This window comes from Lycorma delicatula, chromosome 10, assembly GCF_047948215.1.
Source record: "Lycorma delicatula isolate Av1 chromosome 10, ASM4794821v1, whole genome shotgun sequence".
NCBI lineage: Eukaryota > Metazoa > Arthropoda > Insecta > Hemiptera > Fulgoridae > Lycorma > Lycorma delicatula.
The window spans coordinates 9,620,352-9,640,916 of NC_134464.1; the positions used below are offsets into that span (position 1 = coordinate 9,620,352).

Genomic DNA, 20,565 nt, shown 5'->3' on the forward strand with positions numbered 1-20,565 from the left:
TTCTTGGAAAAATCAGTGAAAAGTTTAAATCATAAAAAGAACTTCATCAAAGAAGCAGCAAAAAATATAAATTGTTAAGTAACACAGAAAAGAGGTTATGTATTTTGTAAAAATACACAATACAATAATTGAATACATGAAATTGATAATAAATAATTGTAATACGTAATTGATAACTGAATACATTGAAATGATACATGAAATATTAGAGTGGCGTAAATATGTGACAATAATAAAATCAGAACTTCAAGAAATAACTTCATTTAAATTTAAAAAACGTAAATACACAAAGATATAGAAAATGCAGGTTTATTTCATTTGAATTTAATGAAAACTTATCAGTAGAATGATATTATTTTTGTAAAAAGAAATACTTTAATTTTATACAAACTGGTCAAAATATTTTTTTAGTAATTTAATCATTCATTCAGTAAAGGATAATAATACAAACAAAATTTCACTTATGTTTATATGGAGATAAAAAACCTAATTTCTTTTATATATTTAAGGACAATTAACACAAAAAAATATTAACACCAAAAAACTTACTTGTAGTTAAAATAAATACATTATTAAACAATAATTACCATAACATCATCTTTACGTAAACGAGTACCACGTTCTCCCACAAAAATATCATCAACATCAACTAACAATAAACGATTTAGACTGACTGAGAGTTGACCGTGGCTTAAATAAGATAATGCATCAAGGAATAATAATCTATGTAACCAAAATCTAAGGCCAGATCCAAATAATACTCGCTGAATTCCATCAAAACCTCCATGGTCCTAAAAAAAAAGGAAATAATATTTTTGAAAAACTGCTTTTTAGATGGTTCTAATTATTTCATATAATTTTTTTCTTTAATTAGAAATTTCTTAACAAACTGTATTATTATATAATATTCCCTTGCCGATTTGAATCAGTTTACATAAAATATGCTAAAAAAAAGAAAAGAAGTACATTAATTTTTTGCTTTACGCTTCCTGTCCCTGTCTATCTTATGGATGTTCATGTAAAGCACCTGAGGTATAAGAGGCACCATTAAAGTTTCTTTCTCCAAGAAAAATAACAGCCATGAGGTAACACCTGACCCTCCTGTGGTGTATAGAATAAAGTCATCAAATGCAGGACTAATTATAACCTGCAATTAAGAAGGTTATGCATACTGATATCAAATCACATATTCATCTCAATGAAGAAAACAATGGGTAACCACTTCACTCCTTACATTTTCTCTTTTTTTATAAATTAAGCGTGAACTGGGATCTTGTTATTCTTTAAAATGACAATCATTTTCAGGAGTGATTTGTGACTCATGCCAGGTCACCTACAATAGTTTTGCCTATAACAGTTACGATGAGGCCATCTACTACATTAGTATGTCAGATCTAAAGATAAACTGTGACTGATGAAAATCCCAAGTCCAAGCTCAAATTAAAACATAAATATATCAGTCATTGCTTTATTTTGGTACTTCAATCATTACAACAAAATCTCTAAGGTAAATTACTTATGACATTCGATAAAAAAACCTAACTTTTTAAATTGCAAGCCAAGTGTGCAGATGATATGCTCTGGCCATCATGCATACCTAACGGCATATCATGGTAACATATCGCCTTTTACAGGGTTCCAATTTATGCATTAATTATTAAGTAATTACCATCTGAGTGAGGTCATGAAAAAATTGGTTGTCTGAAAAAAGCGAAAACTGAGGAGTTGGAGGAATGTGTTGATGTGAAATTTTGTGTAAAACTAAGGGAAACTTTCACGGAAACTAATCGCAACCCTCAACCCCAACTCAGTGAAACCTAGTTAAAACTATTTAAATGCATTGATAGCGATGGATATGAACATGAATTTATGAAGTGTATAAACATGAGCAATTTACAGGTTCCAATTTGATGTGTATGTGCTCCTTGTAATTTGGGCTACTTGCATAATATTCGCTGTGAGAGCATCATGTTCAAATATGCATGTGATACATTTGAACATGTTGAGGCATAAGGAATTGCAGAACATCAGTTTAGTTACAAATACAAAGTATGCATCTAGTACCTTTATTTAAGTATTTAAAGGCATAGTTTCATTGAAAATAATAATAATTGAGGTTTTGGTTTTTTAGTGAGCGGTCAAACAGTGGAACTGTTTTTTTTTTCAATTAGATTCTTATGTGAAATGGATAAATTTGTGAAAAAAGCAAATGAGCCATCTACGTTCAGTGAATTGGTAAAAAGACAAGATTGTATAATGACATTTAAATTACAGTTTAACCACATTGGATGCCAATGGATGCCATAGGAAAGCCAAAGTGGTTGTTTTCTTTCACGTCCCCTACGATGAAAGCATTAAGCCATCAAAATTAATTCAACACTTGGAAACTAAACATCTGGATCATAAAGCAAACCCTTGGAATTTTACAAATGAAAATTACATACTTTGAAAAATCAACAAGATTCTATTTGTAAAATAAGCATACAGATAAATTTACACTTGAAGCATCTGATTTTATAGGATTAGGAGTAGCTAAAACCCCATACAATTGCAGAAAACCTCAAACTGCCTGCTGCAGTTGACATGGTCAGTGTTTTAATAGGTGAAGAAGCAAAAAAAATTTTTTAAATTTCACTTTCCGACACAGTATCAAGGAAAATCGATGACATGGCTGTCGATAATTCAGCAAGTGAGTTCAAATGAAGTTTTTAGTATTCAATTTGATGAATCAACAATGTGGAAAATATTTCTCAGACCTTATGTTTTGTGATATATGAATGCAATAGGGGTAGATCAATCAAAGAAAATATATTGTTTTCCAAATCAATACCTGGTAATGCAAAAGGACAATATTTTTTTGATGTCTTTTTATGAAGCTACTAAAAACTATAACATAGATTGGACAAAATGTATTGCAGTATGTAATGATGGTCCAAAGGCAATAACAAGAAAGAACAGTGGATTTCTAAAAAAATTAAAAGATTGTCATATGCAAATGGTGGAATGGATGCACTGCTTCCTTCACAGACATTTTCAATATGTTTACAGAATATTGAGTATATGTTGCTTTTGGCTTACTTAGCTGATGTATTTATGCATTTAAACAACTTAAATATGAATTTACAAGCATGTGATAGAAACATTTTAATAATGACAAAGTTCATGCTTTCATTAAGAAGCTTCATATCTGAATTATTCGTCTTCAACGCAAAAATTCTGATATGTTTCCACTCACATCTGATTATATTGAGAAAAATTGGTTGAAGAAGACTATTATTCACCACAGTTTGCATAGCATAAAGATGCATTTGCATGAGCTAAAAATTCAATTGGAGTGGAGGTATTCCAGGAAGATTTCCCAAAATGATGGATACTGAATCCATGCAGTGAAAGTGTTGCTGCAGCTGCTTAGACACATTAAGATTCACGACCAGTTCATCAATTTGTCTGCCAATAAAACATTACAACTACAATTCACACCTGAAGATTTAGTTATGTTTTGTCTTGCTGGTTGAAGCGAATAAGGAAATTTAGTCACAGAAGCACTGAAAATATTAATCCGGAAAAGGTTTGTTTTTTTTCCATCTATGGTTGTACTAAAAACTAAACGCAGAAATCTTTTTTATCACTTAGAAAAAATTGCTTTTGTGCATTTCTAATATAGATCCATGTATGATGGAACTTTCAAATGAGAAACAAATGCAACCATCTCATTAATTTATTTCCTTTACATATATACTTAAAAATGTAAGTAAAGTGGTTATGGTAAATGATTTTTTTCTCATAAAATGATTTCATTATTGTTTATGTGTAAAGTTGTAGGCTATTTTTGCAACCCCTCTTTCATATCACTGTGACCTCCAGATTGAGAAACGCTGGTCTAGAGTTTTGAGTAAACTTGGTGTTAATTCTTCATATATTCTCAACTTTTTGGTTGCATCCAAAATCGCAGTCTCTTTTCCTATCTTGATAATTGTTAAATGCAATTTTAATCTCACTAAATCGTTCATTTGAGCAACTTGATATACATCCACCGATGTCAATGGTCTTACTGAATTAGGACATCTTCATTAATGTCAATGGCCTTCTTAGAAGATATTTTTTGTCTTTGGTAGATTCTTGGCCACTTTTAAAACATCTGAATCATTCAAAGCTTTGTGTAGGATTTAGAGTCCTTCCTCAGGCTTACAGGAAAAGTTTCAGAAAAACTTACAGGGTTTCAGTAAACTTTTTTGCTAATCTTAACATAAAATTCTATTGCAACTTTTGCTCATCTAAGTCACTCATCACAAAAATTGCATTAAAAACACCTTTCTGAATAAATGTTACACAAAAATGAGTTAATGAGAATTAATTTTAGTTCCTATGCTATGCAGTAATAATAACTGCTCATCTCAAAATGTCATAAGCACTAAAGAAACACAAGGTTTGTTATTTTTTTGAACAGATCTTATATATCAGGATTTGTGACAATTTCCCATTTAATTGGACTGAACTTGGAATCTGCTGCATTATAATATAGCAGTTCATTCTCCAACCATCTGAATCAGATAACTTAAATCAGATTCAACAAAAGATTATTTTTCAACCCTCATTGATGTTACAAAAGAGATAAATTAAAAAAAATAATAAACCAATTTACAAATTTTCAGCACAGTCTTCATCTATGTACAAAATGTCAAATGAAAACTATTACCACAAATCTACCTGTATAACAGTAGGGAGTGGTGATGGCTGTGAACCATCTTCAGCATCTCCACCCCAATCTTGTGAGTTATTATTGGCCCAAGCTAATGACTCGTATGTTGAATGGTTTGGTGAGAACACAGTCCAATCGGAACCAGGCAATGGGCCCCATGCTACTTCACCGGCTCTAGTTAATCTTAAAACTGGTGATGCGGCATTCAAAGCTGCATCCTGTCAAACAAAAATCCAAGACTATAATAAAAAATAAATAATTTGTATTTAAATAATATTTATTCTTATAACTTAGAATATTTTCAATTATTTAATAATTTCAAAATGGCGGTTCAAAATACAAAAGCATTAAAAACAAATTTCAAGAATTGTTAATAAAGCAAAAACCTATTTACTGAATTACAATTATCTAAATTTTCAGATAATCTTTGGGAGCAACAAACCTAAGATAAAAGAAATGCAGATAGCAGGAATATCTGACTAATGTTCTAAAAAAATTAATCTGGCTGCCCTTTTTGTTAGATTTTAAAGATGAGTATTCATAGAAATCAAACAAAATTAATTATTTGTACACAAAGTATACTGCAATATACAAACAGTTTATTGTGGAACACAAAATAGTGTGTTATTTGTTTCAACAAAACACATTTTTGTGTTAACCATGAAACAGTATTCTCCTTGGATCAATTATGCTGTTTATATACAATATTTTTTTGTTCTACAAGTACGATAGAACATAGTAGGATAGTATCTTTTGATTAACATGGTAACACATACTAGTCAAACAACTGAAGATCAAACAGCTTTGAGACTGTTTATCGCAGAAACTATTCAAACCTAAAGAAAACATTTTCAAAATTCTTTCATTTTCAAAAGTAACTTTTTGTTCCTATAATTATTTTCCTCTTCTTCTTTCCACTTCATAGGTAGACTATGTAGCCTGCCTCAGTACCCATCTTTTCAAAGGTGTTCCTTTATCTCTTCTTCCATCTGATCTATAATTCAGAATTTTAGCAGGCAGGTATTCTTGACATTCTATCAATACGGGTAATTGTTGAATTTATACCACTAATGTTTTCTAAAAGAGGAATTAATATTATTTTTTGTTTTTTGTTTAATATTATATTTTAATCCTATTATAAATAATATAGATTTAAATTATTTGCAATGTTAAGAATTTTTGGAATTATTTATCAACAATCATACATTTATTATTATTTTTTTAAACTTGAATTCAAAACAAATTTAAAATAGTACATTATACATTTTTCGATCATACAACATTTTTGTTTATCAGAGTAATAACTGGTCTCACCAAATTCAGATAAATGGGTTTCTGCAGAACCAGAGATAAAAAAAAAGTCAACATAAGCAATTCATTTTTCAATTCTATCATTTTAAGCTCTAAAAATATTAACCAAAAATGTTCAATTAACCAGCTTCAGTTATTTCTTCACTGACATATTTAAAAATAAATTGAAATAAATTTTAATGTTATCGATTAAAATTTTAATATAAAATTACTTATTTGATTATATTTAAATTTTTTTAACTTTAATCAATGTAGCAAAGATACTCAAAAAAATAAAGCAATAACCAAAATGTTTAATATTAGTGTAATAACATCAAGATTTTGAAAAATATGTTATTGGCTTTTTGAATGATTAAAATATTAACAAAAATTGATTTTAAATAAATTAACATTGAAATTAAAAAAGGTTTTTTAATTTTTTTTTTAAATTTGGAACCTTCTCCATCACGGAGGGTTATTAAATAATTTAGTGACCTTTTCCTTAACAAAATATGATTTGTGCATTAAAAATTTGAAACTGCAAAAAAATGTTTATTTTTATTTTGGGGCTACCATACTCAAGGAGAAGCATTCAGGTAAAATTAATTTTTAAGAAAATAATTCCCAATTGGCGATAATAAATTTAAAAAAGGATTTGTTTTAAATTGTTTAAAAAATACAGAGATAATTCTGAATAAACAAAGATCTCATTTTCTAGGATGGGGTGGAAAGTTTTGGATAATTTTTTAAAAGAAGTACTAAGAGTAGGAAGTATCAAAAAATTAAGATTTTTACATTTTACATGCAACTTGCAAGATGGATTTAAATTTATTTTTTAAGAAATTTTATATATTAAAAAAAAATATATTCTTTGTTACCACAGACCATTGGAGTGGGAGAGCAAAAAATTTTTATAATGGTTTGAAAGCCTATTGTTGTAGAAAATACAGTTATATAAAACTCCCATTAACTCCCTTTCTGAAACAATAGCTAAAAAAAAAGAAAAGAAAAACATATAAAGTAATATTTTGGGGAAGGGGTGAATATTAAATAAAAATATTTGGTAATTTGTGTTACTGATTAAAAAACTTTAACTTTTGTAAAAAAAATCTTTTTCAAAGTGCCCCAGTAAAGATTCAAAATTTTATTTCCTTCAAACACCACCACCCTTTTCCCAAAGATTTAATATAATCTTTCTCCAATGAAAGTAGTAACTGTACAAAATTTGAAGAAAATCAGTCAACGAACTCCATTGTTATAAGACTGAATTCAGGCCAACATACATACAGGTACATATGTACATAACGCACAAACATCTGTCTGACGTTTGATTCTTTGGACTTTGGAGCAATGGATTAATTTTTTTTTGTAGATTACTTACAATTAATTTAAATTTTTTTTAATCTATATACTACTTTCTTGTTACAGCTGTACCACTACAGCAGCATGTCACAATAGGCGGGAAAGTAATACTAATACTGCAAACATGTGTTTCAACACAACCATTACTTTTTCAACATTTACAATCTATTAATTACACAAACCTGCAATGGTTGTGTTGTTTTAATTTTTTATAATCAATTCCTACGTATTTTTTTAGCGCTGAATCCGAAAATAACCTTAATTTTTTCCATCACGTCAAGATTTTTCGCAACTCACAAATTCCCAAATTTGTAATAAGTTGAAAAATTGAAAAAAAGGTGATATAATAAAATAGATATAAAAAGTGTTTTTTTATAATTAATATAATACATTCACTTTTTTGGCTTATGTTATGCATTCTTATAGTTAAATTATCTGTTCCGGCTTCTTTGATATCAAAGCCTCATTGCTCCTTTTTTAATCTAATCGACCATTTTCTTGTTCATTTTCTTTTTATTTGCATCAATTCCATACGCTTTTCACTTTATCTCTTAATTTGACATTTTCATAAAATATCCTATCAAATCTACACCACAGGTTTAGGCAGTTTTGATGAATTACTTCCATGTTTTTTTTTTCTAAACAGCCTCCCCATTACATATTCTATTTCTTTTCTTTTCCTTTCGTTTCATGTACCCCTTTACAAAAAGTAGAAAATTTGTAGTAATTGTTTTTGTGCTGTACATGTCATAATGTAAAAATGTTACTCTTTTACAACTATGCTATTTTTTGCATGCAATACAACAATATCTTAGAATTTTTCATATACTTATAAGTAACTGTTGACAAATATATCATGCTGTTTTTAACATATTCTCTCTCTCTCTCAAAATTATAAAACACAATTTTTAACTGAATCTTCCACAGCCATCAGCGTTTTCATAAGCACTGTATGAAATGTAAGTGACATAAAAAAAAGTTTTATTTAATTGATTGATTTTCTATAGGATGTAGACTCATTGGTATAAAGTCCAATTATTATCTAACAACCCGCTCAGTTCCATAAGTAGAATAAACATATCTTTCTCTATTAAATGAATAAAAAATGCTCACTGCCAGCTACGTAATTCTATCCTAAATTATTATCATAATAAACACCATTAAAAAAGACAATAAATTCAATTTGACAGAAATTTGATTTGAAATTATAATGTATAACAAATGCTAAATTTAGAAATTTGAATTCAAACATAAATGCTATCTCATCTGTAGTATTCAAATTTTCAATATCAGTATACCGTAGTATTCTGTATGACTGTAATGAGTTACAGTTTATTTTTAATTTATTTGTATTTATTAGAGGCGCAGTAGGCACTTAAAAATAACAACTTCTCTTGCAGAGTTAGATATACCTATTGGAATTAAGGTCGCCCTATTTGTTGACTTCGTTTATTGCCATCTACTACTTGCCATATCTCCCTACAGTCATTCACAAATTATTTATTAAGTTTTAAAAATGAATAAGACAATCATTGTTATCATTTACTATTAAATTCGGGCATTGATTTGGTTTTAGACTTCCTAACAATGATTCTGACTGAAATTCAGAAGCAACTTGTCGCTATGTACAGAGTTTTTTTTCTTTTTTGGGGGGGGTGATAGAGAGCTCAGTTTAACCGGCAGGTATTTCAATCGTTCAGCTTAATATAACACCATCAAACAGTAATCAGTACTAAAGTTGATCCCTATACCATACATCAAGGATGGCATGGCATCCTTAGTCAGGTCCTGGCACCCTCAGCATGGAGAATCTAGCAGGTCTAGATTTCTACCCTTGCACACTTCTTCATTACTTTTACTTTTAAGAAACGCTCAGAATAAATAATGAATGAGTATGATAATAAAACATAAGCAACAAGACACTGAACAAAAAAATGGTTGCTCATTTAAGAAAAACTTATTTCAAAAAGAAAGTCTTTCAACACAAGACAGTTCAGTCTTTTAACACATATTTTCAGTTTAGTAAAAGAAAATGGGAAATTTAGAAAAAAAATATCTGAATTTATGAGATTTAGTTGCTGAAGTAGAACTATCAAGAGATAAAAAAAAAATCAAGAAGGATTAAGAGTAAATAGGTTAAGGGAGGACGAGAGTTGTGTAAGGCAATGATTAAATAATTGTTTATCTGATGACAATGTTTAAAAAAATTTTTACTATCTTAAATTATCTCATAATTTGTTTTTTAAGACTAAAATAATTTTCATTAAATGTTAATTGGAGTGAATTCTGTCTAACATGAGTTAAAAAATTAAATTCACATCTGTTTATGTAGGTCACAATAATTTAACGTCTTGGTAATTACTAGCATGTAAACAATTTGTTGGAGAATCAGTTAAATATATGTAACATTATTTAGGCAATTAATTTTTTTTATTAACAGTAACACGCAATCCTTTCTACCTATTCTCCTTATACAGTCTTTTCCATTTCATGAAAAATGATTCTCAATCAGAAAGATATTTAAAAGAAAAAGTGAATACTAACTATAATTCTTTTTAAATTTTATTACAAAATTTTTTATTATAGTTCACAGTAATACAAATAAGTTTCTAAAGTTATTACATTTTCCAAGAAAATAATTATTCAAACGAATAATATCTTAGCGATAGTAGAAATGCTATTAAAAAAAATTAAATTGACAAATGTATGTAATGTGTATATTACTTGGAACATGAATGTTAGTAAATAAATAAATCAACAAAATGAATAGAATATTAACATTTAAAGGAGATGATACTGCCTAAATATGAGCAATTTCTGGCATGCCTGCATCAAAATTACAGAAAATCAAACAGTAAAACATTCTATAAACTACACTTAAGACCATTACTATTTTTTTCAAAGACTACTGAGGGGCGTAAACTGATGGGCATATATTAACCCAATAAACTTATTACAGCGCTTAACTGTTTTTTTAAAAAAACTATTACAGTTATGTATCTAATATCTTATATCTTAACAAAACATGTTATTTAATCCTACCTGCCGTGAAAAGAACATGTGTGACAAGCACTTTTGAATTTCGATGTTTCGCTCCTTTGTTATACAAATATAGCGACCAAAAAAACAAATTTATAATATATCTACCAACAGAAATTAATGTTGTGATTTTTTTCGTCTCAAATTAACTTCAAATACATAGATATAGTAATTAATTAGTTAACATGCATTTACAATTTCATTCATATAATCTGATAAAATGAACTATGTAGAAATGAGGCAACAGCATTGGTATTTTCTTTACGTAATGCTACAGAGAGATATACTTTAGTAAAGAGTATGTAGTATGTAGTATAAGAGTATGTAGTATGTATAAATTTTTATACATACACTGAATTTATATAATTAGGTTATGAAGTTAGGTTATATAATTAGGTTATTATACACTGTATATTACTAAAATTATTACAATAAATAAAAATCCTTATTTGTTATATAAAATTGTTAATTCAACAGCAAATGTATTGTGATAGTAAATTGTTACTGCAACATTGATTACTTAGTCAAATTAATTATTAATAAAAAATCATTTGATATTATTTCACATTATATGTCACACACATGTAATATAAACTCATAAAGAATGTACATGTATACATGCAGTATATAATAAAAAAATTCTAAAACAAATAATTTTAAATATAAAAAATGTTTATACAGAAAAAGTATCTGAATAAGCCTTCTACATTCAAACATAGAACAATTCAAATTACTATGCGGTATAATTTGTACTATTTTTTAAAATAATAATAAATAAACTACAAATACTGAATAATATAGATGATAAGTATAAATATTCTCCAGCATCATGAGAAAATACTGTACTAGTGTCATTAGATTCTGAGAAATAAGTCTAGTTCACCCAACAGCCGGTTTGCTACTAAGCTTGGGTATATTATACACAACCATTTATAAACGTTTGACATTAACATAGATATTTATCAGTACAAATACACTAATACAATTTCAACAAAATATTAAAATCAACTGAAATTTTTCTTTAAATTTTACTAGCTACATTTACAATAAAAACTTTATGAAATAAACAATATCTGAAATATATATATCAAAATAATATTATATTCTACCTAGAACTCTATTCAAATTGGATAATGAATAACACACAAAATTAAACAGTATGGATATAACATGAGAAAAGAAATTATACAATTTTCAGATTAAAAATGAAACTAACAAAGTCCTTTAAAAATCACATGAACACAAAAATTTACATAATACTGAGATTAAAAAATTAATGTTAACTAACCTTGAGTCTGAGATTATTGTGTATTAATAGAGGAAATCCTTTAAGCTGTGCACCGACAAGCGTCTCCTCAGTAGGTGCAATAAATCCCACTATGCCTACACTATATTCACGACAATATTTATCTAATAATTCTCTATTCCATTTATCCATGTTCAGGTACTTAGAAAGGTTTTCAAAAACTATAACACCATACTTTCCTTTATCTAAATTAGTTAGTACTGGTAATGACTTTCCAGCCACTTCTACTTTATATCTGCAATAAGGCATTAAAGACAAAATCATACAAGGAAATATTAAATTACGTAGTTATATTACATAAATAACATTAATAAATAATCAATTAATCGCTACAAAACAAACTAAAATAAACAAAAATATGATCTTAATAATTTAATAAGGTATTTTCCAAGAAGCGTTTTATTCCAAACAGAAGAGACCAAATCATTCTAATCTGGCTGAGCACTGGGCACACAAAGCTAACTCACACCCATCTATTTGGCTCTCCTCAGCAGATTATGCGATGTAAATGGTCTATAAACCACTTATTCAGGGACTTCCCAATGTTTTGGTCTATTCGACAACAATTAAACATAGATTTAGATGTTACGGCCTTACTCAGTTGAAAGAAATACATCAAAAGACCGTTGCCGTTGCTTTGTGATAGTGAGATGAAGAAATTAATTTAGTGATTTTGTTTATGTTGAGATCCCTTATGAAATACTGCATGCGCAGTGAAAATAGTCTAGTGGTGACGTTCCAATATTTGTTATTTTTGTTTCAGTGTATTATCTAATGTTTGATGTTTATTGTCTAATTATTATTTATGATCACTTAGTTTTATTTAGTCGCTGATGACAGTTACCATTGATATGGGATTACTATAAACAACAATGAAAAAAAAGGTCTTTTCAGAAAGACATAATCCATCTTTAGTAATAAATACTAAACTTACATCACATATCTATTATTAGATAAAAAATTTTACAATGTATACTACTAAACTAAATCAGGGTTACGGACTTAAATAAATCTAACTCAGCTTATGTAATAAAAAAAATTGAGTTTGGCATTTAATTTATATAATTTATTTAGTATTTTTATAACTTTAAAAAAATATTTAGGTTATCTTATTCACTATTAACAACACATTTTTTATAGTTTATGTAACTTTATCATACTACTTTTATACGACTAGATTAATGAAAGTTTTTGTTAATAGTCTCCTAATTTTATTTTGCATTCAAGATGCATTACTATTTCATATAGTAGTCTTGAATTAAATCAGCAATATTATTATCATATATTATTTCTACTGATCTTCACCTCTTGCCACCACATTGAATTACATTATACATGTAACTGGTAGATGTTTAAACCTGTACTTGACAATCCACCTTTGTATTATCATTAGGTTCGATACTCTTTTTGAATGTGAAATTAAATCAATTACTTTGAAAAAATAATTTTGTTACTTCTTAGTTTAAACCTAGTAGAAAACCATTAGATCGTTTCTTTAATGTCAAAGAATATTTGGATTTTTATTGGTTAATTTTATATTTATATCTTTTCTATCTAATTTCTTTATAGAATAATTTATAATATTTTTCCCTTTTTTTGTAAACCCTTTTATTATTTTTAAATCTTGTAATATTTTCATTGTACTTTCATTTTTTACGAATAAATAAAGAGAATCATTAAATTTAGCTCAAACCTTTTTTTAAATTCTTAGTAAATTTATTATTTTTTAGTTTTTATTTTATAAAAGTGCCTTAAAAACATGTTTTAAACCTGATTAACTATTATTTAACAATTTTATAATTTTTTAATATAATAAATTTTCATGAAAAAATAATTTAATCTGTATTTATATTATTTATTGCATTGTGTTGATGATAATATTTATAAAGAGTGTTTCATAGAGCTCCAGATTCAAATAAATAATGAAGTTCAACTATAAAATCTAATTTATTAAACAAATTTTTTAAATAGAAAATTGTACACTGGAAATAAATTTTACATTACAATCAAAAAAGATGCTACAAATCCACTTTATGACACAAGTATACTCATTTTACTAACACTTTATCATTTACATAATAAATTATGTTTTTCAACAAATCCTAACACTTTTTGGCATTACTGCAATACACTTTCTCTTCAAGATACCTCACAAAATTATATCTGGAGGAGAAAAATCCGGTGATTAATTGATTACATAACACACAAATGCTGTGATTGTTTGTTTAATTGGAGATATGACATATCAATCGGCCTTTTTAAAATCACCGATAACATTTATTAATTTCAAATATACTACAGATTGATGTACAATTTCTGATACGTAACTGAAGAAACATTCATTGATCCAACTCACTGCCTACATACACTACATTCTAAACATACAACTTGCATAGGAACTGGGTGGTCTCAAACAATAAGCAAGTATTAATCACAGCACAAATATGAATCATCTGGCTAAAAACATATTCATAAAAAAAAAAAAACCAAGTCATATCAACAAAAAAAAATCTTGTTATAATAAAGGACACAAATAGTCTGCTGGTATGGAGAATTAAGCAAACAACAGGCCAAGATACATACTAAATATATTCTTTAGGAATTTTTCAATGCTAGAACTGATTTTTGGTCATGAAATTTCAAGATCTGCAAAAACCCTGACATAAAAAATCGTACCTGATTAGCTTATTTTCATTTATACACCAGAATAAAAAATAAATTATAATGAATTTTGAGTATATTAAAAGAAAATTCTATTTACTGTGTTACATTAAAAAATTTTTAGTATAAATAATATTTTTGTTATTTTCATACACTAAATTACTGTTTTTTCCATAAAAGCTAACTGGAAGATATTTTGAAATTAATCACATGACATTATCTGAACAAGCAATGTGGTTACTTTTTATCTATTTTCTTCATCATTGCTTATTATTAAACTGTTATAATTTAATGTTTAACAGTCTGATATCATTCTGATACTCAAAGCATTTTCATGTGAAAATTCATAATAAAAATTAGGTTGAAAAATAAAACATATCGCTGCACTCTACAGAGCCAAAAATAATTATCTTGTTTTTCCTGTAATTCTTTATATTTAAAATCTTTAACTCAACACCATAATTAATTCGTTTGTCGCTTTTTAAAATTTAAAAATATGTTTAAAAATCTTTTACTATTTGTTTTTTTTTAAATTCTACACTGGGTGATTGAAAAACAACTTCACAACTTTAAATGCATATGAAAATTAATTTATATAACTTGCAGATTCGGTTAAGGTCTCATTTCATGGCAAAAAACCATCAAGTTTCTGCTCGCATAGGTTCATTAGTACCGAATCCTGCCATTAGAACTGTCACCAGTGTTGTTAAAAAAGATACATTTAGTGTTGCGGAACATGCTCCCTGTGTGTTTTGGTTTCACAATTTGCAGTCAACAACTGCAGTTCAAAGTAATTTTCATACAGAGTACAGTAGGGAACCTTCTAGTACACATACAATTTACTATTGAAACCCAACCTTCATTAAGACGGGTTTTTCTGTAAAACATCAAAATCATCAGGACACCCACACATCCCTGAAGCTGCTATGGAATGACTTTGAGAAAACTTTGCACACGGTTCGAAGAAATCAACTCCATAAGAGACTGGCCTTGCACAAACGACTGTTTGGCACGTATTAGATACATAAACGACTGCACTTGAAACCAAACAAACTAACCGTGGTTCAGCACATTACAGCTGATGACAACGCTGCTCGGCTGCAGTTTTGTGTGGAAATGATGGATAGAATTGAAGATAATGATACATTTTTAGACAATGTAATTTTTAGTGAGGATCAATGTTTCACATCAGTGGCAAGGTGAACACCTATAACTGCCGAATATGGGGAAGTAAAAACCCTCACGGATCTTTGCAGCACATTCGTGATAGCCTTAAAGTCAATGTTTTTTGTGCATCTAGCAAACAAAGACTGTACAACCCATTATTCTTCCAGGAAGCAATTGTAAATGGTATCGTTTATCTGGAAACGCTTCAAAATTTTCTATTAATTCCTCAGTTAAATGATAATTACCAAGATCGGCACTATTATTACAAGACGGGGAACCACTTCACTACCGCCTAGACGTCTGTGAATTTGATACTTGATTCCCAAGATCGGTCATGAAGGTCCAACTGCATGGCCAACTCTCTCTGCAGATTTGACCCCACTAGATTTTTTCTTGTGGGGTTTCATTAAAGATCAAGTTTATGTACCCCGCCTTTACCTGCTGATCTTGATGAGCTAAGTGTTCGAATTGACCCCGCAGCTACGGAGGCAACGCTCAACTTACTGTCTACAGTCTGGATTGAAATCGACTTCAAGTAGGACATATAATGTTGGGTAAAAAACTTGACGTGTTTTACTATGAAATGAGTCCTCAACCATACTTGTAAGTTATCTCAATAAATTCTTATATGCTTTTTAAAGTTGTGAAGTTCTTTTTGAATCGCCCGGTATTTGCAAAACACCATCAAATATAACTTCACTTATAATCAAAAGATTGTCGTATTTCAGAAAATCATTTTATAAATATAACAAAATAGGGGTTGTATTTCATAATGATGTGATTACTTACCGATTCGAATCGCATAAAATAAATAAGCAAATCATAAAGGCAATTTAATAACAATCAATATTTGAATTAATTAATATTGTCGGTATTAGAAACACAGTAATTTAATGTAAATAATTTTGCATAATATTAATTAATTATAGACCATCGTCAAAGATTAAAAACCATAAATAGATTTGTTGAAAAGAAAGGAAATGTAAATTATCTCTGTACTGTTACAAAATAATCAGTCGTCCTGTGGAATAGTTACATTTTTCATAAACAAATTTTTTGCTTTAGAAACAGTATTAAAAAAATTAAATAAATAATGAAAAACTTATATAACAGTTACTATTTGCTGCGTTCTGTCTCCATATTAATAAATGTTTACGTTTGAATTTTCAGTATAATATGAAGCAACGAATCGAGATACTTCATTTTACCGTTCCTCTTTCCGGAACCGTGCGCCGGATTAGCCCAATCTTCTACTACATATAAATTACATACAGAAATTGCTTAAAATGCTATTGTTCGGTTGAATATTACCATACCCCCCATTACTTTCTATAAATTAGAAGGAAAATTGTTCGTCCTCGATAATAAATCACGACAACACGATTCCTGTAGGTAAATGCGTAGTCTGAATTCTTCCCAAAAAATATTTTCTTTTTTCACGTAAATTGGAAAATAAATTTTTTAAATTCTTTACAAATTTTTTGCGTTAAATCATTCTTCGTACTCGATAAAGTTTCCGCGCAAATTTGAGAACTGGAATATTAAAAAAAGTAAATAAATCGAAATGTAAACATCAAGTATCGATTTTGAGCCTAACGACCTGAACTGCGAGTGCGGTGAGATTCAGGACTCTGAACATCTCATAAAATGCACCCTCTGCCCGACCAAATGCACACTAGAAGATCTGTGGCAAGGAAATGCTTCTGGTGTTTCGGTGGCACAATACTGGTCGCAAAGGTTTTAATGTCTCATCGCTCGGAAACGAAAAAGTAAAGTAAGTTGATCTCCATTTGAAAATTACAACCTAACGTCTTAAAATTCGATGGATCTTTGCAATTATATTATAGTATATTTTATTCACGATTGCAGAAAAAGGAGTGCAATAAATTTAGGTATGTTTGTTTCACCGTGGCAGCTCAACGGCTGAACCGATTTAGATTTATGACCCCGCGTTAGAATCCTTACGTTACCGGGAGTATCAAAGGCTATATAAATATCTAAATATATACAGAATGTTTCGAAATGGTGGGGTGGCTATTTTTTTTTCGGATTCTACTTGTAAAATTAAACAAAAAATATCCTTAGAAAAAACGGCAATTTCTTCTTCGTTCTCCCTTTGTCCGCCATTTTGTCATTTTTGTATAAAAATTTATATCTCAAGTTCGGAGAGAGGAATCACATTAATATTTGGTAATAAAGTTTTAAAATTAGAAAACAGTTAGGACTTATATACCTTTGCAAATTACAAAATGGCGGCCATCGCCGCCGGATTTATAAATCCGAGATATAATATATAGATATATTTATGGAGATATAACGGATTTTTTAATTCCGTTTTATCTCCATAAATATAAGTTTTATCAAAATATATGTTATTTGCTAAAATATTAAGTCTTTTATTCTGAACAAAATTACATTTTGTTTTTTAAAATCTGTTGACAAATAGCCGAATTATGGTAGAAAATCGATGTTGTAATTTTGTGTCTGTTTTCATGTCCTCCACTTTACGTTCAATTTGATTAAATATTAATAATTTTTATTTACTGTTAATTCTAGAATTGTAAATCGGTCGCGATGTTCTTTTTCTCTTTCCAAAAAAATTAATTTGCATCGAAAGGAAACACTTAAATCGAATACGGAGAAGCAATCGTTTGATACTTTATAGGTTTACAAGAAAAATATTTCAAGGGATAAAAACAGCGTTGTAAAGGTTAATTACACTAAAAGATATATTTTTTCTGTTAATTTTTTTTAAACAGAAAATTAGGGTAAGTTAATCGCACAGGCGAGTGTTAGAAAGAGCAGTTTTTGTTTAACATAGCCTACGAAAACGATGAGTTTTATTTTAAATTGGTTTCGTATGAAATTAAATTTCAATATTTAAAAAAAAAAATGAAACTTAAGATCTACTAATTATTACTTTATATTCATTATTTTTAAGAATAATAAAGAGGGATGTTAAAATTTTTATTTTATGTAACTTAATCTACATTTTATTATTAAACAAAAAATTTCCAAATAAAGTTTAAACTTTTAATTTGTTTACATTTGATCGATTATCTTTTAGATTAGAATGCCTTAGAGATTACAGCGTTGTAAACTTAGAGTTCATATTGATAAAGTTGACCTGAAAGTTTAATGGCGCTTTTCATAAGGTTAAATTTAATTTTCAACCTTTAAAAATTTGATAAGATCTTTCCTGTTTTTTTTTCTCTAACATTTAAATTTTGGTATTATATTTAAATCTAAGGGTTTTTTCGTGTTAAAATGGAATTATTAATATAACAGATCTAACTTTGCACGGACAAGTCGAAATGAAAATGTTCCTTTACAAAAAAAACTATTTTACGAACGCTATTAACCAAACTCGTCAATTTTACTGCAGGAGAACAGAAATGTCTGTTAGGTAAAACGTCAGTCTCATTACTCTTCTCACACACCTTGTGTATATATATATATATATAGTAAACAACAGTATGTCCATTATTATCAAAATTATATAACGAACGAGAGTAATTATTTTTTGTTCTTTTCAGAAGTATAGAGGTACAGTAAAGTTGGTGGTTTCTTATGTAATTTGAGCTAAGAAATAGGATAGAGCAGATCCCAGAACCGTAACTCCAGTAGCTTTTTAAATATCCGACGTAAAATACAAAATTCGGTGTCGAAGAACAATTTTTTTTTTTTAAATTTAAAAAAAAATTTGTAGAGAATTTAATTCTGAGAAAATTAATTTAAATATAGCCGATAAAAAAATCTTTTAAAAATCGGTCTTTTATTGAAGCAAAACAGATGAAAAACAAACAGAAAATTGTAATATTCTTTGTGTACCTAATAAAAGTTATTCTTAATACAGCAAATATAAAATACGTGAAATGATAAACGGTAACAGATTAATAAACCTCACATTAAATATTCGAAATTCCCTCCTTCACAATGTACACAGCACTCTGCCCGACGTAAAATATTTTCGGTGGCTTGCTTTATCATCTCAGGATCGTTTCGTATAAATTCAGTAGCATTTCGTATTTTAACGAGCAATTCTTCTGTAGTATTAACTTTTTGTCGATACATTATCGTTTTCATACGGACCCAAATGAAGTAAAATGTTGTGGGGTTAAGTCAGGTGATCGTGGAGGCCGATCCATCGGTCCACAACGTCCAAACCGGTTTAAGAAATTACCATTCAAACGTTTAGTAGCTTACTAAAGAAAACTGTGACGTTGCACCCCACCGTGCTGGAAAATCGTTTGCGATTTACTCAGTAAAGGTATATATTCCAAAAAAAGCTCGCAAATTATTTTTCAAGAAATTAATGCATTTTATTCGTTTAATTTTATTTTTATCCATCTCCCGTAAGGTTTTCATTGAAAACAAACAGTCTCAAAATTTTGTCATAAATTGGAAACTAGTTGCATCATATGGAAGACAATTCGCATGGTACTGTGAATACCATATCGATGAATTCCACAGTACCATGTGAATTCGCTCCATAAATAACTATTTTTAGAATTGAAGACTCCACCTTTCGCGTTAAAGTGGCTTCATCAGTAAAAAAAAAAAAAAAAATTGAATTTACCTTATCGGCATTGTCTAGAAGCAAATGACACAAGTTTAACTAACGAGGGTAATCTGTCGTCGCAAATTTTGAACCTAGTTCAGGCGGAAAGGACAAAGATTTTCTTTCCGTAGGATGCATCACACTTTCTTTTGACAAACCAGTGCGACATCCCCTTATCTGGGCTACGCTGAATATGCTGAATCACACGATATTCATAATAAACACGACTTGGCGTTCAACAGAAAACGAACAGTTGGAAATGACCCTTTCGATACATCGAAGAATGTTTATTTGATACAGAAAGAATAAAAAATACGATTTTATATTTATTTTTCGTCTGTTTTGCTACAATAAAAGACCGATTTTTAAAAGATTTTTTTTATCGGCTATATTTAAATTAATTTTCTCAGAATTAAATTCTCTACAAATTTTTTTTAAATCTTCCGCATTTACTAGTCATTAAATAAAGCTACTGCACCA

General features: G+C 28.7%; 1 protein-coding gene across 5 annotated transcripts in view; it reads right to left on the reverse strand.

Annotated features, from left to right (window-relative positions):
- sfl (N-deacetylase and N-sulfotransferase sfl) overlaps nucleotides 1-20,565 on the reverse strand; it is a 722,911-nt gene that overhangs the window by 42,532 nt on the left and 659,814 nt on the right. For all 5 annotated transcript variants that reach the window (XM_075377448.1, XM_075377447.1, XM_075377449.1 and 2 more), the window contains 3 exons: nucleotides 11,679-11,931; nucleotides 4,708-4,917; nucleotides 588-791 (listed from right to left, as the gene is read on the reverse strand). In XM_075377448.1, the coding sequence (XP_075233563.1) occupies nucleotides 588-791; nucleotides 4,708-4,917; nucleotides 11,679-11,931 (667 nt within the window). The remainder of the gene's footprint in view (nucleotides 1-587; nucleotides 792-4,707; nucleotides 4,918-11,678; nucleotides 11,932-20,565) is intronic.